General features: G+C 61.3%; 1 protein-coding gene and 3 long non-coding RNA genes across 8 annotated transcripts; 2 read left to right on the top strand and 2 right to left on the bottom strand.

Moving 5' to 3' along the window:
- Positions 1–5: 5 nt before the first annotated feature.
- Positions 6–2514, bottom strand: LOC127465928 (uncharacterized). The gene is made up of 4 exons (XR_007902465.1): positions 2436–2514; positions 1231–1267; positions 641–791; positions 6–53 (listed from the first exon to the last, which is right to left on the bottom strand). It is a non-coding gene; the product is annotated as an uncharacterized LOC127465928 (long non-coding RNA).
- A 3475-nt stretch (positions 2515–5989) lies between these two features.
- On the top strand, positions 5990–8127 carry LOC127465931 (uncharacterized). The gene is made up of 4 exons (XR_007902470.1): positions 5990–6171; positions 6873–6983; positions 7770–7917; positions 8072–8127. It is a non-coding gene; the product is annotated as an uncharacterized LOC127465931 (long non-coding RNA).
- A 2503-nt stretch (positions 8128–10630) lies between these two features.
- On the top strand, positions 10631–20150 carry LOC127465929 (RAC-beta serine/threonine-protein kinase-like). 5 transcript variants are annotated; one of them, XR_007902466.1, is made up of 17 exons: positions 10631–10793; positions 11375–11420; positions 12039–12147; positions 12894–13022; positions 13557–13668; positions 14772–14904; positions 14990–15121; positions 15238–15303; positions 15436–15504; positions 16202–16324; positions 16776–16904; positions 18154–18368; positions 18863–18950; positions 19057–19159; positions 19566–19667; positions 19706–19735; positions 19767–20150. XR_007902466.1 is itself a non-coding variant. In XM_051776454.1 (16 exons), the coding sequence occupies exons 3-15, from the start codon at positions 12102–12104 to the stop codon at positions 19643–19645; spliced, it is 1425 nt and encodes a 474-aa protein (XP_051632414.1). In that variant the 5' UTR covers positions 10631–10793; positions 11375–11420; positions 12039–12101; the 3' UTR covers positions 19646–19667; positions 19706–20150. The 5 variants fall into 5 exon arrangements, 3 of the variants coding, with proteins under 3 accessions (XP_051632414.1, XP_051632413.1, XP_051632415.1); XR_007902467.1 differs by lacking the exon at positions 19706–19735 and having other exon boundaries at positions 19566–19705; positions 19736–20150; XM_051776454.1 differs by having other exon boundaries at positions 19706–20150.
- On the bottom strand, positions 18380–18852 carry LOC127465930 (uncharacterized). Its single transcript, XR_007902469.1, has 3 exons — positions 18732–18852; positions 18490–18521; positions 18380–18418 (listed from the first exon to the last, which is right to left on the bottom strand). It is a non-coding gene; the product is annotated as an uncharacterized LOC127465930 (long non-coding RNA).
- Positions 20151–20194: the final 44 nt, after the last annotated feature.

Below are 20194 nucleotides of genomic sequence, written 5' to 3'. Positions count from 1 at the left end.
GGGACCCGGCGCCCAGGGACATCCCCTCGGGGATGGACTCCACCAGCACGATCCTACGGGGGCTCGGGGGGTCTTTGGGGTCTTTGGGGGGTCTTGGGGGGTCCCAGGGGGGTCCCAGGGGGGTCTTGGGGAGTCTCTGGGGTCTTTGGGTCTTTGGGGGTCTTTGGAGTCTCCACGGGACCCGGCGCCCAAGGACATCCCCTCGGGGATGGACTCCACCAGCACGATCCTAGGGGGGTCTTTGGGGGTCTTTGGGGGTCTTGGGTGTCTTGGGGGTCTTTGGGGTCTTTGGGGGTCTTTGGGGGTCTTTGGGGGTCTTGGGGTGTCTTGGGGTCTTTGGGGTCTTTGGGGGTCTTGGGGGTCTCGGGGAGTCTTTGGGGGTCTTGGGGGAGTCTCCCCAGGCCCCGGTGCCCAGCACAATCCTATGGGGAGCTCAGGGGGTCTTTGGGGGGTCTTGGGGGGTCTTTGGGGCTCCTGGGGGTCCCAGGTGGTCCTTACTGGTCCCAGGGGGTCTCTGGTGGTCCCAGGTGGTCCCTACTGGTCCCTGGTGGTCCCAGGGGGTCTCTCCTGGTCCCAGTTGGTCCCTGGGGGGTCTCTGGGGGGTCTCCCAGGGTCGTTCCCCCCCCCAAGCCCCTCTTACCTGCAGGGGTCCTGGCAGGGTTGGGGGGGTCCCCGGGGGGTCCCTGGGGGGTCTCCGGGGGGGTCCCGACGGAGGAGGAGGAGGAAGAGGAGGGGAGGAGGAGGAGGAGGAGGAGGAGGAGGAGGAAGAAGGAGGAGCAGAGGGGGCGGCGCTGCGAGGGGGATTAATTAACTTCATTAGTTATTCAGTTAATTAATTATTCAGTTAATTAATAATTCGCTCCATTAATAATTTAGTCCATCAATTATTCAAATTTGGGGGTTTGGGGGTTCTGAGACCCCAAATTTGGGGGTTTGGGGGTTCTGAGACCCCAAATTTGTGGATTTAGGAGTTCTGAGACCCCAAATTTGGGGGTTTGGGGGTTCTGAGACCCCAAATTTGGGGGTTTGGGGGTTCTGAGACCCCGAATTTGGGGTGTTTGGGGTTCTGAGACCCCAAATTTGGGGTTTGGGGGTTCTGAGAGCCCCAAATTTGGGGGTTTGGGGGTTCTGAGACCCCAAATTTGGGATTTGAGGGTTCTGAGACCCCAAATTTGTGGTTTTGGGGTCTCTGTGCCCCCAAATTTGGGGGGTTTTGGTCCCCCCCCTTACCTGTTTATAGGCTCCCTTCGGTCCCATCCTGGCAAAGCTGGAACAGAAAATTCCGGGTTTTATCCCCCCCCCAGGTGGATTTGGGGGCTCAGGGACCCCCAAAACCCCCCCAAAAACCCCCCAAAAAGCCTCCGGAATTCCCGGGGTTTGGAGCCTCCACGTGGGGCCTCCCCCAAAACCCCAAATCACCCCCAAAATCGGGGCTGGGCCCCCGCCGGCAGGGTGGGGCGGGGGTAGGACGGGTTTAGGAACCGGTTTGGGGCGGGTTTGGGGCGGGTTTAGGGGCAGGGACACATTTAGGAACCGGTTTGGGCGGGTTTGGGGACAGGGACACATTTAGGGCCGTTTTGGACACATTTAGGGCCGGTTTTGGGACAAATTTAGAGCTGGTTTTAGGACACATTTAGGGTCGTTTTGGGACAAGTTTGGGGCCGGTTTGGGGCCACATTTGGGGCAGGTTTGGGCCACATTTAGGGTCGGTTTTGGGCACATTTAGGGCCAGTTTTGGGACAAATTTAGGCCAGTTTTGGACAAGTTTAGGGCTGGTTTTGGGACACATTAGGGCTGGGTTTGGGGCACATTTAGGGCTGGTTTTGGGACAAGTTTAGGGCCGGTTTGGGGCCACATTTGGGGCCGGTTGAGGCCACGTTTGGGGCAGGTTTGGGGCCACATTTAGGGCCAGTTTTGGGACAAATTTAGGGCCAGTTTTGGACAAGTTTAGGGCTGGTTTTGGGACACATTTAGGGCTGGGTTTGGGGCCACATTTGGGGCCGTTTGAGGCCACGTTTGGGGCCAGTTTAGGGCCGGTTTGGGGGTCGGTTTGGGGGCCAGTTTAGGCCCACACTTAGTACCAGTTTGGGGCCGTTCAGGGACACATTTAAGGCGGGTTTGGGGCCGATCTTTGGCCGGTTTTGGGGCCGGTTTTGGGGCCTCATTTGGGGCCGGTTTTGGGCCTCATTTGGGGCCGGTTTTGGGGGCCGGTTTTGGGGCCTCATTTGGGGCCGGTTTGGGGCCGGTTTTGGGGCCACTTTTTTCGCCCGTTTTCGCCCATTTTCGCCCCCGTTTCGGGCCACACTCCGGCGGGTTTTCAGGCCGGCTCGGGGGACACTGTCGGGGCGGCTTTGGCCCCGTTTTTACCCGTTTTCTCCCCTTTTTGCCCCGTTTTCGGGGCGTCCCCCCCCCCCCCGGCCCCCCCTCAGTGGTACCGTCCGGGCGCTCCGTCCGTTGGGGGGCGCCCTCGCCGTCCCAACGGCGCCGCTCCGGGTGGCCCGCCCCTTCCGGTGACGTCACTTCGGCGGGGCCCGAAGGCGGCGGGAGGGGCAGGTGGGGGGGAGGGGAATTTGGGGGGATTTGAGGGGATTTGAGGGATTTGGGGGGAATTTGGGGCCGGGGGGGTCTGGGGGGAGGGGGGACGAGGGGGGCGAGGCGCGGGCGTGGGGGGAGGGGGGACGTGGAGAAATGGGGGGGGAGGGGGATTTGGGGATTTGGGGGGATTTGAGGGTATTTTGGGGGGAATTTGGGGGTTTGAGGGGAATTGGGGGGGTTGGGGGAATTGGGGGATTTCGGGAGATTTGGGGGGGTTTTGGGGGTTGGGAGATTTGGGGAGATTTTGGGAGGGATTGAAGGATTTTGGGGGGGAACTGAAGGATTTTGGGGTAATTTGGGGGTCTGGGGGAATTTGGGGGGGAATTGGGGGGTCTGAGGGGTTTGAGGATTTGGGGGGGAATTGAAGGATTGGGGGGGAATTGAAGGATTTGGGGGAGAATTGAAGGATTTTGGGGGGGAATTGAAGGATTTGGGGATTTTGGGGGAATTGAAGGATTTTGGGGGGGAATTGAAGGATTTGGGGGGAATTGAAGGATTTTGGGGGGAATTGAAGGATTTGGGGGGAATTGAAGGATTTTGGGGGGCTTGTGGGGTCTGGTGGGGTTGGGGGGAAATTTGGGGAGAAATTGGGGGGCCTGGGGGGGGGGTTGGGGGTTTGGGAGGTTTAGGGAAATTTGGGGGAGGATTTTGGGGTGCTGCGGGGGTTGTGGGGCAGCCTCAGACCCCCTCCTGAGCCCCCCAATTCCCCCCCAGGCCGCCCCCCAGACCCAGCTCGGCCCCCAGACATGGGTAAGGAGGGACCCTCCAAACCCCCCCAAATTCCCTCAAAAAAACCCCCAAATTCCATGAAAATCCCCCCAAATTCCTTCAAATTCCCCCCAAGTTCCCTGAAAATCCCCCAAATTCTCTCAAAATCCCCCCAAAAAATTCCCTGAAAATCCTCCCCAAAAATTCCCTCAAAATCCTCCCAAATTCCTTGAAAATCCCCCCAAATTCCTTGAAAATCTCCCCAAATTCCCTGAAAATCCCCCCAAATTCCCTCAAAACCCCCCAAAATTCCCTCAACCCCCCAAAAAAAAATTCCTGGGATTTTCCCAAAACATCTCATCCACCCCCAAAATCCCTGGACCCCCCCACCCCTAAATTCCTTTAAAATCCCCCCTTCACCCCCCGAAATTCCAGGGAATCCCCCCCAAAGTGCCTCCAAAAGGCCCCAAATCCCCCCAACCCCCCCCAAACTTCCCTTCCCTCCTCCCCCCTTCCCGTGATTCCCGTTAATCCCCGGGAGCAGCTGGAATGGGAACAGCTGGGAATGCCTGGGACACCCCCCCTGCCCCTCCCCCAATCCCATTCCCATCCCCCCAATCCCATTTTCCCAGTTTTTGATCCCATTTTTCCCTTTCTGTTCCTATTTTCCCATTTTCAATCCCATTTCCCCTTTTGGATCCATTTCCCCATTTTTAATCCCATTTTCCATTTTTGATCCCATTTTCCCTTTTTAATCCAAGTTTTTATCCCATTTTTGATCCCATTTTTGTTTCCATTTCCCCCTTTTTGATCCCATTTTTGTATCCCATTTTTGATCCCATTTTCCTCTTTTTGATCCCATTTTTGATCCCATTTTTTATCCCATTTCCCCATTTTTGATCCCATTTCTGACCCCATTTCCCCTCTCTGACCCCCTCTGACCCCATTTCTGATCCATTTCCCTCTCTGACCCCATTTCTGATCCCATTTCCCCTCCTGACCCCCTCTCTGACCCCATTTCCCTCTCTGACCCCTCTCTGACCCCTCTCTGACCCATTCCCCCGTGTCCCTCCCCAGCCACGGGGAGTGGCTCCAGTTTTTCCAGGACGCCGGGATCCCGCCCGGGCCCGCCCTCGGCTACGCCGTGGCCTTTGTGGACAACAGGTGCATCTGGGGGGATCCAGGGGATTCCAGGGGGATCTGAGGGAATTCCAGAGGGTCCTGGGGCAGTTTGGGGGATCCAGGGGGATCTGAGGGAATTCTAGAGGGTCCTGGGGCAGTTTGGGGGATCCAGGGGATTCCAGGGACCCTGGGGTGGTTTTGGGGGATCCAGGTGGATCTGAGGGGGGTCGCTGAGTGGATCCCAGAGGATCCTGGAGGCCTCTGAGTGGATCCCTGGGGTCTGCAGGTGGATCCCAGGGGTCTCCAGGCAAATCCTGGTGGATCCTGGGGGTCTCCAGGTGGATCCCGGTGGCTCCTGAGGTATCCCAGTGGGTCCTGGGGGTCTCCAGGTGGATCCCAGTGGATCCCAGGGTCTCCAGGCAGATCCTGGTGGTCTCCAGGCAGATCCCAGTGGATCCTGGAGGTCTCCAGGTGGATCCTGGTGGTCTCTGGGTGGATCCTGGGGATCTCCAGGCAGCTCCTGGTGGTCTCCAGATGGATCCCAGGGGTCTCCAGGTGGATCCTGGCAGTCTCCAGGTGGATCCCACTGGATCCTGGTGGTCTCTAGGTGCATCCTGGGGATCTCCAGGTGGATCCTGGGATCTCCAGGCAAATCCTGGAGGTCTCTGGGTGGATCCTGAGGTCCCCAGGTGGATCCCAGTGGATCCTGGTGGTCTCTGGGTGGATCCTGGAGGTCTCTGGGTAGATCCTGGGGATCTCCAGGCGGATCCCTGGTGGTCTCTGGGTGGATCCTGGTGGTCTCCAGGCAGATCCTGGTGGTCCCCAGATGGATCCTGGTGGTCTCTGGGTGGATCCTGGTGGTCCCCAGGTGGATCCTGGGGTCTCCAGCACATCCTGGCAGTCCCCAGGTGGATCCCAGCGTGCCCTCCCCCAGATCCACAAGGACATGCTGCTGAGCTGACCGGGGAGCTGATGAAGGAGTTGGGCATCACCGTGGTGGGCGACGTCATCGCCATCCTGCGCCACGCCCGCCTCGTGCACAGCCAGGTGGGACCCCCAGACACCCCTGGGACAACCCTGGGACACCCCTGGGACACCCCCTGGGACCCTGGACACCCCTGGGACAACCCTGGGACAACCCTGGGACACCCCTGGGACAACCTGGGACACCCCTGGGACACCCCCTGGACCCCCTGGGACCCCCAGGACACCTCCTGGACACCCCTGGACACCCCCAGGACCCCCAGGACACCTCTGGGACCCTGGACACCCCTGGGACACCCCTGGACACCCCTGGGACACCCCTGGGACAACCCTGGGACACCCCTGGGACACCCCTGGGACCCCCAGGACACCTCCTGGAACCCCTGGGACACCCCCTGGGACACCCCTGGGACACCCCTGGACAGCCCCTGGGACCCCCAGGACACCTCCTGGAACCCCTGGGACACACCCCTGGGACACCCCTGGGACACCCCTGGACACCCCTGGGACCCCCAGGACACCTCCTGAACCCCTGGACACCCCCTGGGACACCCCTGGGACGACCCCCTGGACACCCCTGGGACACCCTCTGGGACACCCCTGGGACCCCAGGGCACCCCCAGGAACTCCTGGGACCCCCCAGGACCCCCTGGAACAGCCCCTTTCCCTGACCCCCCCCCAGGAAGCTGTGCCGAGCGGCCTCCCGGGAGCTGCAGCCGCCACCGAAACCTCCCCCAGACAGGGAGAGAGGGGGGGACTCGGGTGAGTGACCCCTGGAGAGACCCCTGCAGCCATCCCAGAGACCCCTGAGACCCCTGCAGCCATCCCAGAGACCCCTGCAGCCATCCAGAGACCCCTGGAGCCATCCCAGAGACGCCTGCAGCCATCCCAGAGACCCCAGAGACCCCTACAGCCATCCCAGAGACCTCTGAGCCCCCTGGGTCCATCCCAGAGACCCCTGGAGCCATCCCAGAGACCCCAGAGACCCCTGGAGCCATCCCAGAGACCCCTGGAGCCATCCCAGAGACCCCAGAGACCCCTACAGCCATCCCAGAGCCCCAGAGACCCTACAGCCATCCCAGAGACCTCTGAGCCCCCTGGGTCCATCCCAGAGACCCCAGAGACCCCTACAGCCATCCCAGAGACCCCTGGAGCCATCCCAAGACCCCAGAGGACCCCTGGGTCCATCCCAGAGACCCCAGAGACCTCTACAGCCATCCCAGAGACCTCTGAGTCCCCTGGGTCCATCCCAGAGACCCCCGGAGCCATCCCAGAGACCCCAGAGACCCCTACAGCCATCCCAGAGACCCTTGGAGCCATCCCAGAGCCCCCCTGACCCTCCCTGACCCCCCGGATCCCTCTGGATCCCCCCTGACCCCCCTGGATCACTCTGGATCCCCCCCTGACCCCCCAGATCCCTCTGGATCCCCCCTGACCCCCCCTGACCCCCCCCGTTCCCGCAGCCGCCGGGAGGATGATCGCGAAGAGCCTGAGCCGGGACCCCCCCCCGAGACCCCCCCGGGACCCCCCGAAATCCGGGATCTGCGTCACCGTCAGCACCGGGGCCCGCCAGGGTGAGGGGGACCGGGGGGTCCGGGGGGGTCCAGGGGGGTCCGGGGGGGATCTGCCCCGAAAATGGGCTCCTCCCACCTGGAATATCCTGGGGGGCGTGGGGGGTGGGATGGGGGGATCTGGGGGGGTCCAGGGGGATCAGGGGAAACTGGGATGGATCCAGAGGGTTCTGTGGGTCCTCAGGGATCCAGGGGGATCACAGGGATCTGGGATCAATCCAGAGGGTTCTGTGGGATCCAGGGGGGTCCTCAGGGATCCAGGGGGTCAGAGGGAGCTGGGATGGATCCAGGGGTCCTGTGGGATCCTCAGGGATCCAGGGGAGTTGGATGGATACAGGGGGTCCTGTGGGATCCAGGGGGGTCCAGGGGGATCAGAGGGAGCTGGGATGGATCCGGAGGGTTCTGTGGATCCAGAGGGATCCAGGGGATCAGAGGGAACCAGGATGGATCCAGAGGGTTCTGTGGGATCCTCAGGGATCCAGGGGGATCAGAGGGAGCTGGGATGGACCCAGAGGGTTCTGTGGGATCCAGGGGGGTCCTCAGGGATCCAGGGGGGTCAGAGGGAGCTGGGATGGATCCAGGGGTCCTGTGGATCCTCAGGGATCCAGGGGAGTTGGGATGGATACAGGGGGTCCTGTGGGATCCAGGGGGGTCCAGGGGGATCAGAGGGAGCTGGGATGGATCCGGGGGGTTCCGTGTGATCCAGAGGGCTCTGTGGGACCCTCAGGCGTCGGGGTGGGCTCCGAGGGCTCTGGGCCCCCCGTGACCCCCCCAGTGCCCCGTTGCCAGGCAGTTCCAGCCCCTCCGTGCCGGGGGGTCGCGCCGGGGCCGGGAAGCGGCGTCGGTGACGGCGGAGCAGGAGGGGAGTACCGGATCTCCCTCCCCAAGGGCACCACGGCCCGCAGCAGGAGGATCCTGCAGCTCCAGGCCGCCCGAGGTACCCGGGCAGGGGGGGTGGGCCCAGGTTTCTGGCATTCCCGGGTCCCCAGGGGGGGTTCTGGGGGGTTTGGGGGGGTTTGGGGGCCTGGAGGGGGTGGGTGGGTCCCGGAATTCCCTTTGGAATTGGTGTTTTCCCCCCTTTGGATTGGCAGGTCTGGGCAGGACGTCGGTGTTCGAGAGGCTCGGGCGGAGCCAAGCTGAGGGGAAGGTGAGGGGGGAGCCGGGGGATCTGGGGGGTTGGGGAGGGATCCAGGGGGATCTGGGGGGTCAGGGATGGAGGAGGGATCCAGAGGGATCTGGGGGGATCCAGGGGATCTGGAGGGGTTGGGGAGGGATCCTGAGGGATCAGAGGGATGGAGGAGGGATCCAGAGGGATCTGGGGAGCCAGGGGGAGCTGGGGGGTTGGGGAGGGATCCAGGGGGGGTCAGGGGTGGAGGAGAGATCACAGATTAAGGAGGGATCCAGAGAGATCTGGGATGGAGGAGGGATCCAGAGGGACCAGAAAGATTCAGGGTTAAGGAGGGATCCAGAGGATCTGGATGGAGGACGGATCCGGAGGGACCAGAGATATCAGGATTAAGGAGGGATCCAGAGGGATCTGGGGGATCAGGGATGGAGGAGGGATCCAGAGGGATTCAGGCAATCAGGGATTAAGGAGGGATCCAGGGGGGATCCAGGGTCAAAAGGGCTCAGGATCCTGAATGATCCAAGATCCAGGTGGGACAGGATTGGGGGGAGGCAGGATCTGGGATCCAGAGGGGCGGGATCCAGAAAGGTCTGGGATCCAGAAGGCTTTGGATCCAGAAGGTTCCAGGATCCAGAACGTTCCAAAATCCAGAAGGGTCTGGGATCCCGAAAGGTTCTGGAATCCAGAAGGTTCTGGGCTCCCAAAGGTTCTGGAATCCCAAAGGTTCTGAATCCCAAAGGTTCTGGAATCCCAAAGGTTCTGGAATCCAGAAGGTTCTGGCTCCCAAAGGTTCTGGAATCCCAAAGTTCTGGAATCCCAAAGGTTCTGGGCTCCAGAAGGTTCCAGGCAGGATCTGGGGGGGTCAGCAGGATTTGGTGTCCGGAGGGTCCGGCTCCCTCGGATCGGGACCCGGGTGGGCTCCCTGGATCCTGACCCCCCCTTTCCTCCCCTCCCCCTTCCCCACAGCCCTCGGGGGTCTTCGGCCGCCTCGGGGCCCCCCCGCACCCCCCCCAACCCTCCCTGGACCCCCCCCAGGAGGAGGAGGAGGAGGAGCCCCCGGAGGGGGCCCCCCCTGCCCTACGTGGGGGTCCTGAAGAGGAAATCCCGGGAATGCGGCGGCTCCGGAGCCCCCCCCGACCCGGGGGAGCCCCCCCGGCCCCCCCCCAGGCCCAGGACGGGGCCGTGTCCAGCTCCGGCATCCGGAATTCCGGGGGGGCCGCAGCGTCTTCCGCAGGCTGGGCAGGAAGCAGGAGTGAGCCGGGGGGTCCCGGGGGATTCCGGGGGGATTCCAGCTTGGGAGGACTCTGGGGTCCTCTGGGAAGGGAAATCCCACGGGAAAAGCGGGATTTTTGCTCGGGTTTGGATCCTGACACCTCGGGAAAGGGGGGAAATCCAGCTTGGAAAAGCGGGAATGCTGCTTGATTTGGGCTCCTGTGCCCCAGGAAAGGGGAAATCCGGCAGGAAAAGCGGAGATGCTGCTTGATTTGGGCTCCTGGTGCCCCAGGAAAGGGGAAATCCTACGGGAAAAGCAGGAATGCTGCTTGATTTGGGCTCCTGGTGCCTCGGGAAAGGGAAATCCCACGGGAAAAGCTTGAGTGCTGCTCGTGTTGGGCTCCTGATCCCTTGGGAAAGGGGGAATCCCACGGGAAAAGTGGGAATGCTGCTCGGGTTTGGATCCTGACCCCCTCGGGAAAGGGGAATCCGGCTTGGAAGGACTCCAGAGCCCCCTGGGAAAAGTGGGAGTCCCACGGAAAAGCGGAATTCTTCGCCGAACCCACGGCGGGTGCTGGGGAAAAAAAAACCCAAAATTGCCTTAATTCCCCCCGATTTGGGTTCCAGCCCCTCCCCAGTCCCGGGAACCCCCCAAATTCGGGATTTCTTCCCCCAGAATTCCCGATTCTCCCCCAAATTTCTTCCCCTTTTCCCCCCAAAACCCCCCCCGGGGGGAGGACACACTTTTTTACCAGAACCCCCCGGATTTTGGTCTTTTTCGCCCGATTCGGGGTCTTTTTTGCCCAAGCTTGTGGCGTTTCCCCCCCAAAATCCCGGGATCGCTTCGGGTGTTTATTTTTTTTTGTTTTTTCCCGTTTTTTTGGGTTTTTTCCCCATTTTTTTTTGGTGCGTGTGTGGTTGGTTTGTGGTTTTTTTTTTTTTTTCCCCGCTTTTTCCCGCGCGGGAGCTTTTTTGTGGCAATAAAAAGCGCGAAAACGCGGTTTTTTTTTGGCTGTTAATAAAAAGAAAAGTATTTATGCAAATATATTCTAATTTATGCAAATGAGCGTCTTGATTAGGCGGGTCGCGGAGCGGTGGCGCCCCCTGGCGTCCGCCGACCCGGGTCGCGGAGCGGTGGCGCCCCCTGGCGTCCGCCGACCCTCATTTGCATGACCACGCCTCCTATTTGCATATTAAATATAGTATTTTGCATAACCACGCCTCTTGGACGACAGGATGCCGCTGTGTGGTCACGCCTCCTTATTTGCATAGCCGCGCCCCTTCGGCCACGCCCCCTCCGTCCCTCACGGTGCCCCCGCGCCGCCATTTTGAGGCCCCTTTTCCTTCCGCCGCCTCTTTTTTTTTTTTTCACGTTTTTTTCCTTTTCCTTCCGGGCCGGGCCAGGGGGGAAACCCCCCCCCGAGTGTCCCGCGATGAGCGGCCGGAGCCCCCCCGGGCCGGGGCGTCCATGAGCGGTGAGAAAAAGCGCTTTAATTCCTTGGTTTTCCCCCCCGTCTCCTTTCGTCCTTTCCCGCCCTCCCTCCCCGCGCACAGCAATGGGATCGTCCGGGCCCTGGAGGGGCCCAACGGGGAATGCACCACTCGGGAGGTGCCGGGGGGGGGGTTCCTTCCTCCCCCCCCCCGAATTAAATGGGCTCGTCCGGCTCTTGAGGGGGGTCAGGAGGGGCCGAACCAACTTTTGGGGAGGGCAGGGGGTAAAGGGAACCCCCCCCGTGGGTGGGAGATGGTTCAGCCCGGGGGTGGCGGGGGGAGCGAACCATTTGGAAATGGGGGGGGAGGATTTCGGGGGGATTTTGGGGGAGTTTCGGGGGATTTTGGGGGTTCTGTGTGGGCCCCCCTATCCCAATATCCCAACCCCCCCCCCAGATAACCGGGATGGGACGCCCCAATCCCCCCCCCCCCCAATTTACCAAATCGCTCCCAAATCCCCCCAAAATCTCTCCCAGTTCTGCCCCCAAATCCCCCCCAGTTTTTGCCCCAATATCCCCAATTTGGGGCCGTTTGACCCCAATGCCTGATTTTTTGGGGGTCTCAGGAGGGGCCGAGGCCGGGTCGGAGCTTCCCAGGGATCCGGATCTCGGGTAACGGAGGAGGGGGGGTGTCCCATCCCAAAATCCCACTGATCCACCCCAAAGTCTTGCAGATCCCAAAATCCCACCCATCCATCCCAAAATCCCACCTGTCCATCCCAAAGTCCTGCAGATCCCGAAATCCCACCGGTCCATCCCAAAACCCCAAAGATCCATCCCCAAATCCCTCTGATCTGCCCCAAAACTCTCCCCAACCCATCCAAGAATCCCCTGGATCCCAACATCCCACTGATCCCAAGACCCCCCGAATCCATCCCAAAATCCCACCCATCCATCCCAAAGTCTTGCAGATCCCAAATCCCACCCATCCACCCCAAAATCCCACCCATCCATCCCAAAGTCTTGCAGATCCCCAAATCCCACTGGTCCATCCCCAGATCCCACCGATCCATCCCCAAATCCCACTGACCCATCCCAAATTCCCACCCATCCATCCCAGGATCCCACCCATCCATCCCAAAATCCCACCCAGCTATTCCAAAGTCTTGGAGATCCCAAAATCCCACCGATCCATCCCAAAATCCCTCTGATCTGCCCCAAAATTCCCCCCAATCCCCCCCAAATCCCCCATTCCCGCTTTTCCCACGGCTTTTCCTGCTGTTCCCGCAGGTGGTCCCCACTCCAGCCCCCCCTGGGGGGCCCCGGGGGGTCCTCGGGGGTCCCGGGGCCACCATGGGGGAGGTGCTGGTGGTCAAGGAGGGGTGGCTGCACAAGAGGGGTGAGTGGGGGGGGTTGGGGGATTTGGGGGCATTTGGGAGGGTTTGGGGGGGATTTAGGGGGAAACCCCAACGCTTTGGGGTCCGTGGTCGTGTCGGAAAGTGGGAAAAGGATCCCAAGGTCGATCCCAAGCTCAGTCCCAACCTCAATCCCAAGGTCGATCCCAAGATCGATCCCAACACTGACCCCAGAACTGATCCCAGCATTGATCCCAGCATTGATTCTAACGCCAATCCCAAACCTGACCCCAGAATTGATCCCGGCATGGATTCCAATGTCAATCCCAGAATTGATCCCAGCATTGATTCCAATGCCCATCCCAAAACTGACCCCAAGGTTGATCCCAGTGACGATCCCAACATCCATCCCAATGTTGATCCCAACCCCAACCCCAACCCCAACCCCAACCCCATCTCTCCCGCTGTCCCTCCCCCTCCCAGCCCGCCAGCCCCCCCAATTCCTGGATCCCACCCCAATTCCCGATCCCACCCCAATTCCCAATCCCACCCCAATTCCCAGATCCCACCCCAATTCCCGATCCCACCCCAATTCCCGGATCCCACCCCAATTCCCAGATCCCACCCCAATTCCCAGATCCCACCCCAATTCCCGATCCCACCCCAATTCCCGATCCCACCCCAATTCCCGATCCCACCCCAATTCCCGGATCCCACCCCAATTCCCGGATCCCACCCCAATCCCCCTTTCCCAGGGGATCCCACCCCAATTCCCACCCCAATTCCCCAGGGGAGTTCATCAAGACGTGGCGCCCGCGCTATTTCGTGCTCAAGAGCGACGGGTCCTTCCTGGGCTTCAAGGAGCGGCCGGAGCCGCCGGACCCCGCCCTGACCCCCCTCAACAACTTCTCCGTGGCCGGTCCGGGGCGGGGGAGGGGCTGGGGGAGGGGCTGGGGGAGGGGCTGGGGGAGGACACGCCCCTTTCCTGAGGGGCTGGGGGGGTCCCGGTGTCCGGCCCGGCACCGACCCCAGGGGTGGTCAGCGTTGGTCCCAGTGTTGGTCCCAGTGTTGACCCCAATTCCAATCCCAACATGGATCCCAATGTTGACCCCAGTGCCAATCCCAATATTGATTCCAGTGCCAACCCCAATATTGATCCCAATGCCAACCCCAGAGTGCCAACCCCAGTATTGATCCCCCCCCAGAGTGCCAACCCCAATATTGATCCCCCCCCAGAGTGCCAATCCCAATATTGATCCCAGTGCCAACCCCAATATTGATCCCCCCCCCAGAGTGCCAATCCCAATATTGATCCCAGTGCCAATCCCAATCCCAATATTGATCCTGGTGCCAATCCCAACCCCAGTATTGCCCCCCCAGAGTGCCAATCCCAATATTGATCCCAATACTGATCCCACTGCCAATGCCAACCCCAGTATTGCCCCCCCCCCAGAGTGCCAGCTGATGCGGGCGGAGCGGCCGCGCCCCAACACCTTCGTCATCCGGTGCCTGCAGTGGACGACGGTCATCGAGAGGACCTTCCACGTGGACACCCCCGAGGAGCGGTGGGTGCGGGGGGGACCCCTGCCCCAGGGACCCGGGGGTGACCCCAGTGCTGGGGTGACCCCTGCCCCAGGGACCCGGGGGTGATCCCAATGTTGGGAGTGACCCCTGCCCCAGGGACCCGGGGGTGGGGTCAGGGTCCATCCTGAGGGTGACCCCAGTGCTGGGGTGACCCCTGCCCCAGGGACCCAGGGGTGATCCCAGGGGTGATCCCAATGTTGGGAGTGACCCCTGCCCCAGGGATCCGGGGCCAGGGTTGATCCCAGGGGTGATCCCGGTGCTGGGGGCGGCCCCTTCCCAAGGGATCCAGGGGTTAATTCCAGGGCCCATCCCAAGGGTGATCCCGGTGTTGGTCCCAGGGTTAATTCCAGGGTTGATCCCAACGATGACCCCAACACCAACATCAGTCCCAAAACCGGTCCCAGCATCGATCCCGATGTCGATCCCAAGGTTGGCCCCAGGATCGATTCCAGTATTGATCCCAAATCAATCCCAGCAGCAATCATCAACCTTGACCCTAAAGTCAATCCCAGTCTCAATTCCAGCATCAATCCCAACATTGACTCCGGTATTGATTCCAGTATTGACCCCAAAATCAATCCCAACATCAATCCCAGTATCAATTCCAATATTGATCCCAAACTTGACCCCAAAATCAATCCCGGTGTCAATCCCAACATCAATCCCAGCACTGACCCCAGTATTGATTCCAACATTGATCCCAACACTGACCCCAGTATCGATCCCAACACTGATCCCAGTATTGATCCCAGTATTGATCCCAACATCCATCCCAACACTGACCCCAGTATTGATTCCAATATTGATCCCAACATCAATCCCAGCACTGACCCCGGTATTGATTCCAGTATTGATCCCAACACTGACCCCAGTACTGATCCCAACATTGACCCCAGTATTGATTCCAATATTGATCCCAACACCAATCCCAGCACTGACCCCAGTATTGATTCCAGTATTGATCCCAACACTGACCCCAGTACTGATCCCAACATTGACCCCTCCCAACCCCAACCCCGCCGCCCCCCAGGCTCACCCCGGCCCCGATCCCTCGGGATCTCTCCTTTCCCCCCCCTAATTCCAGGGAGGAATGGATCCAGGCCATCCAGACCGTGGCCAACAGCCTCAAGGCCCGGGAGCCGCCCCCTCTGCCGGAGGATCCCATGGAATTCCAGGGCGGATCCGGTGACCCCGCCGGCAAATCCCGCCCCAAGGCCGTGAGTCCTCCCGGGAATCCTCCCTCCCCAGAGCTTTTCCCGCCTGTTCCCACCCCCAAAACGGTCTCTTTTCCCCCCAAAAAAGACCATGAACGACTTCGACTACCTGAAGCTGCTGGGCAAAGGCACCTTTGGGAAGGTGATCCTGGTGCGGGAAAAGGCCTCGGGGCGTCACTACGCCATGAAGATCCTGCGCAAGGACGTCGTCATCGCCAAGGTGACGGGCTCTGGGGCCTTGGATTTGGGAATTTGGGGCCTGGAAAAGGGGGAAAGGGGACATTCCCAGCCCGGAATCCCGGGATAACCCCCCCCTTTCCCCCGTCCCTTTGCCAGGACGAGGTGGCCCACACGGTGACCGAGAGCCGCGTCCTGCAGAACACGCGACACCCCTTCCTGACCGTGCGTTCCCTGGGGGGGGGAAAATGGGAATTCCAGGGAATCCCTGGGAATCCCCAGACCTGGGGGGGCCTCCCGAGTCCCTCCCCTGGGATTCCCACCCCGAAATTCCCCCCCTTTTCCCACCCCCGACAGGCCCTGAAGTACGCCTTCCAGACCCACGACCGGCTCTGCTTCGTCATGGAGTACGCCAACGGAGGAGAGGTGGGGTGGGGGCCCCAATCCTGGGATTTGGGGGTCAGAATCCCTGAATTTGGGGGTCAGAGTCCCTGGATTTGGGGGGCCTCAATCCCTGGATTTGGGGGTCTGAATCCCTGGATTTGGTGGGTCAGAATCTCTGGATTTGGGGGTCAGAATCCCTGGATTTGGGGGTCAGAATCTCTGGATTTGGGGGCATCAATCCCGGGATTTTGGGGTCTGAATCCCTGGATTTGGGGGTCTGAATCCCTGGATTTGGGGGGCCTCAATCCCTGCATTGGGGTCTTAAATCCCTGGATTTGGGGGAGTTTCACCCCCCTAAACATGGAGTTCTCCCCGGATCTGGGGCCGTTTCCTCCCCCAAACCCCTGGATTTTCCCCGGATTCCCCGTCCCCATCCCTTCCCACGACTCCCAGCCACCTTTTCCCAGATTTTTCCCTGTTTCCCCCTTTCCCAGCTGTTTTTCCACCTGTCCCGGGAGCGGGTGTTCTCCTTTTCCCAGATTTTCCCAGATTTTCCCTGTTTTCCCCCTTTTCCAGCTGTTTTTCCACCTGTCCCGGGAGCGGGTGTTCTCCTTTGCCCAGATTTTCCCAGATTTTCCCTGTTTTCCCCCTTTCCCAGCTGTTTTTCCACCTGTCCCGGGAGCGGGTGTTCTCCTTTGCCCAGATTTTCCCAGATTTTCCCTGTTTTCCCCCTCTCCAGCTGTTTTTCCACCTGTCCCGGGAGCGGGTGTTCTCCGAGGACCGGGCCCGTTTCTACGGCGCCGAGATCGTGTCGGCCCTGGAATATTTGCACTCCCGGGACGTCGTTTACCGGGACATCAAGGTGACCCCCCGACCCTTCCCGGGATTTGGGGGGCATTCCTGGGATTTGGGGGGCATTCCCGGGATTTTGGGGGTCGTTCCCTGGATTCTGGGGATCATTTCCTTAATTTTGGGGGTCATTCCCTTGATTTATTCCCTGGATTTGGTGGCTCATTCCCTGGATTTTGCGGGCTCATTTCCTTGATTTTGGGGATCATTCCCTTGATTCTGGGGGCTCATTCCCTGGATTTTGGAGGTTTATTCCCTTGATTTATTCCCTGGATTTTGGGCTCATTCCCTGGATTTGGTGGCTCATTCCCTGGATTTATTTCGGGGCTCATTCCCTGGATTCTGGGGCTCATTCCCTGGATTTTGGGGGCTCATTCCCTGGATTTTGGGGGCTCATTCCCTGGATTTTGGGCTCATTCCCTGGATTCTGGGGCTCATTCCCTGGATTTGGGGCTCATTCCCAGCTGGAGAACCTGCTGCTGGACAAGGACGGGCACATCAAGCTGACGGATTTCGGGCTGTGCAAGGAGGGGGTCACGGACGGGGCCACCATGAGGACCTTCTGCGGGACCCCCGAGTACCTGGCGCCGGAGGTACGGGGAAAATCCGGGAATTCTGAGCATTCCCAATGTTCCCAAAAAATCCCGGAGCTTCTGGAGGCTCCCTGAGGTCCTGGGAGCTGGAAATCCCAGGAATTCCTGGAATTCCCTGCGGGACCCCCGAGTACCTGGCGCCGGAGGTACGGGGAAAATCCGGGAATTCCAGGCGTTCCCAAGGTTCCCAAAAAATCCCAGAGCTTCTGGAGGCTCCCCGGGGTCCATGGAGCTGGAAATCCCGGGGAGAGCTGGAATTCATTCCTGGAATTCCCTGCGGGACCCCCGAGTACCGCAGAAATCCCGGAATTCTGAGCATTCCTGGCATTCCCGGAAAATCCCGGAGCTTCTGGGGGCTCCCCGAGGTCCCTGGAGCTGGAAATCCTGGGAATTCCTGGAATTCCCTGTGGGACCCCCGAGTACCTGGCGCCGGAGGTACGGGGAAATCCCGGAATTCCGGGGGTTCCTGGAAAAGCATTCCTAGAAAAGTGTTCCCAGACACCTTGGGGGAATTGGGAGGCACTTTGGGACACAGTTTGGGGAGATTTGGGGACAGTTTGGGGACACTTTTTGGTCCTGGCAGGTCCCAGCACAGCTCCTGTCCCTCTCCAGGTCCTGGCAGGTCCCAAACCCTTTCCTGTCCCTCTCCAGGTCCTGGCAGGTCCCAAACCCTTTCCTGTCCCTCTCCGGGTCCTGGAAGACAACGACTATGGCCACGCCGTGGACTGGTGGGGGCTGGGGGTGGTGATGTACGAGGGGCAGGTCCTGGCAGGTCACAGACCCTTTCTTTAGGTCCTGGCAGGTCCTGGCAGGTCCCAAACCCTCTCCTGTCCCCCTCCAGGTCCTGGAAGATAACGACTGTGGACTGGTGGGGGCTGGGGGTGGTGATGTACGAGGGGCAGGTCCTGGCAGGTCCCAAAGCCTCTCCTGTCCCCATTTAGGTCCTGGCAGGTCCTGGCAGGTCCCAAAGCCTCTCCTGTCCCCATTTAGGTCCTGGCAGGTCCTGGCAGGTCCCAAACCCTCTCCTGTCCCCCTCCAGGTCCTGGAAGATAACGATTATGGCCGCGCCGTGGACTGGTGGGGGCTGGGGGTGGTGATGTACGAGGGGCAGGTCCTGGCAGGTCACAGACCCTTTCCTTAGGTCCTGGCAGGTCCTGGCAGGTCCCAGCACAGTTCCTGTCCCTGTTTAGGTCCTGGCAGGTTCTGGCAGGTCCTGGCAGGTCCCAGCATGGTTCCTGTCCCCATTTAGGTCCTGGAAGATAACGATTATGGCCGCGCCGTGGACTGGTGGGGGCTGGGGGTGGTGATGTACGAGATGCTCTGCGGGCGCCTCCCGTTCTACAACCAGGACCACGAGCGGCTCTTCGAGCTCATCCTGGGCCAGGAGCTGCGGTTCCCGCGGGCCCTCGGCCCCGAGGCACGGCACCTGCTCGGGGGGCTGCTCAGGAAGGACCCCAAGCTCAGGTGAGGGCACCTGGGGGCACCTGGGGGCACACAGACACACCTGGGGACACCTGGGACACACCCACACACACCTGGGGACACACAGACACACCTGGGACACGCCCACACACACCTGGGACACACCCACACACCTGTGCCCACCTGAGGCCTCACCTGTGCCCTGCCAGGCTGGGGGAGGGTCCCCGCGACGCCCAGGAGGTGATGGCCATGGGGCACACCTGGGCACACCCACACACACCTGGGCACACCTGGGCACACCCACACACCTGTGCCCACCTGTGCCCACCTGTGCCCTGGCAGGCTGGGCGGGGGTCCCCGCGACGCGCAGGAGGTGATGGCCATGGGGCACACCTGAGGCCTCACCTGTGCCCACCTGTGCCCTGGCAGGCTGGGCGGGGGTCCCCGCGACGCGCAGGAGGTGATGGCCATGGGGCACACCTGGGCACACCTGAGGCCTCACCTGTGCCCACCTGTGCCCACCTGTACCCTGGCAGGCTGGGCGGGGGTCCCCGCGACGCGCAGGAGGTGATGGAGCACCGGTTCTTCAGCGGCATCGACTGGCAGGACGTGGTGCAGAGGAAGGTGGGGACACCCCCCCCCGCACAGGTGACACCCCCCCGGCCCCAGGTGAGCCCCCCCCCGCGCCCAGGTGACCCCCCCTGACGTCCGTCTGACCCCCCCCCCCCAGCTGGTGCCGCCCTTCCGGCCGCAGGTGACGTCGGAGGTGGACACGCGGTACTTCGACGACGAGTTCACGGCCCAGACCATCACCGTGACCCCCCCGGACAGATGTGAGACCCCCCTCACCTGGATTTACCTGTATTTACCTGTACTGACCCCCCCTCACCTGTACTGACCCCCCTCACCTGTACTGACCCCCCCGGACAGATGTGAGACCCCCCCTTACCTGTACTCACCTGTATTTACCTGTATTTACCTGTACTGACCCCCCCCGGAGCGATGTGAGATCCCCCCCTCACCTGTATTTACCTGTACTGACCCCCCCGGACAGATGTGAGACCCCCCTTACCTGTACTCACCTGTACTCACCTGTATTTACCTGTACTGACCCCCCCTCACCTGTACTGACCCCCCCGGTCAGATGTGAGACCCCCCTCACCTGGATTTACCTGTACTGACCTATACTGACCCCCCCCTCACCTGTCCTGACCCCCCCTTCTCACCTGTGCCCCCCAGACGACCCCCTGGACTCCCCGGGCCGGGACCCCCGGACGCACTTCCCGCAGTTCTCCTACTCGGCCAGCGTCCGGGAGTGAGGGACCCCTCACCTGGGGGCACCTGGGGGTACCTGGGACCCCCAGACTCACCTGGGGCACCTGGAGGACCCCCAGACTCACCTGGGGCACCTGGGACCCTCCCGGGCACACCTGGGGGCACCTGGAGGACCCCCAGACTCACCTGGGGGCACCTGGGACACACCCCAGCACACCTGGGGGGCACCTGAAACCCCCCCGACTCATCTGGGGGTCCCACCCCCCTTGGACACACCTGGGGGTCCCACCCCTCACCTGAGGGGACTTGGGGACCCCCCGGACTCACCTGGAGGGTACCTGGGAACCCCCCCCCGAGACTCACCTGGGGGTCCCACCCCTCACCTGGGGGTCCCACCCCTCACCTGGGGGCACCTGGGACCCCCCCCAGACCCACCTGGGGGTCACCTTTGCCCCCCCCCCATCGCCATCGGTGCCTCCGGAGCCCCCCCGGGACCCCCCGACCCCCCCGGGGGCAAACGCAGCAATAAAGAAATGGGGGCTTTTGGGGCTTTTTGGTGGTTTTTTTGGGGGGTTTGGGAGGGTTTGTGCTCC

Source organism: Manacus candei, unplaced genomic scaffold, assembly GCF_025592945.1.
Source record: "Manacus candei isolate 608988 ecotype Guabito, Panama unplaced genomic scaffold, ASM2559294v1 h1tg000535l, whole genome shotgun sequence".
In the NCBI taxonomy this organism is placed as follows: Eukaryota; Metazoa; Chordata; class Aves; order Passeriformes; family Pipridae; genus Manacus; species Manacus candei.
This window is presented reverse-complemented; position numbering and strand designations above follow the sequence as displayed.

Coding starts and splice junctions, on each gene's coding strand:
- LOC127465929 (XM_051776454.1), top strand. CDS start 12,102: ATGGGGGAGGTGCTGGTGGTCAAGGAGGGGTGGCTGCACAAGAGGG. Junction 15,505..16,201: donor AGTACGCCAACGGAGGAGAG/GTGGGGTGGGGG, acceptor CCCCCTCTCCAG/CTGTTTTTCCACCTGTCCCG. Junction 18,369..18,862: donor AGGAAGGACCCCAAGCTCAG/GTGAGGGCACCT, acceptor GTACCCTGGCAG/GCTGGGCGGGGGTCCCCGCG.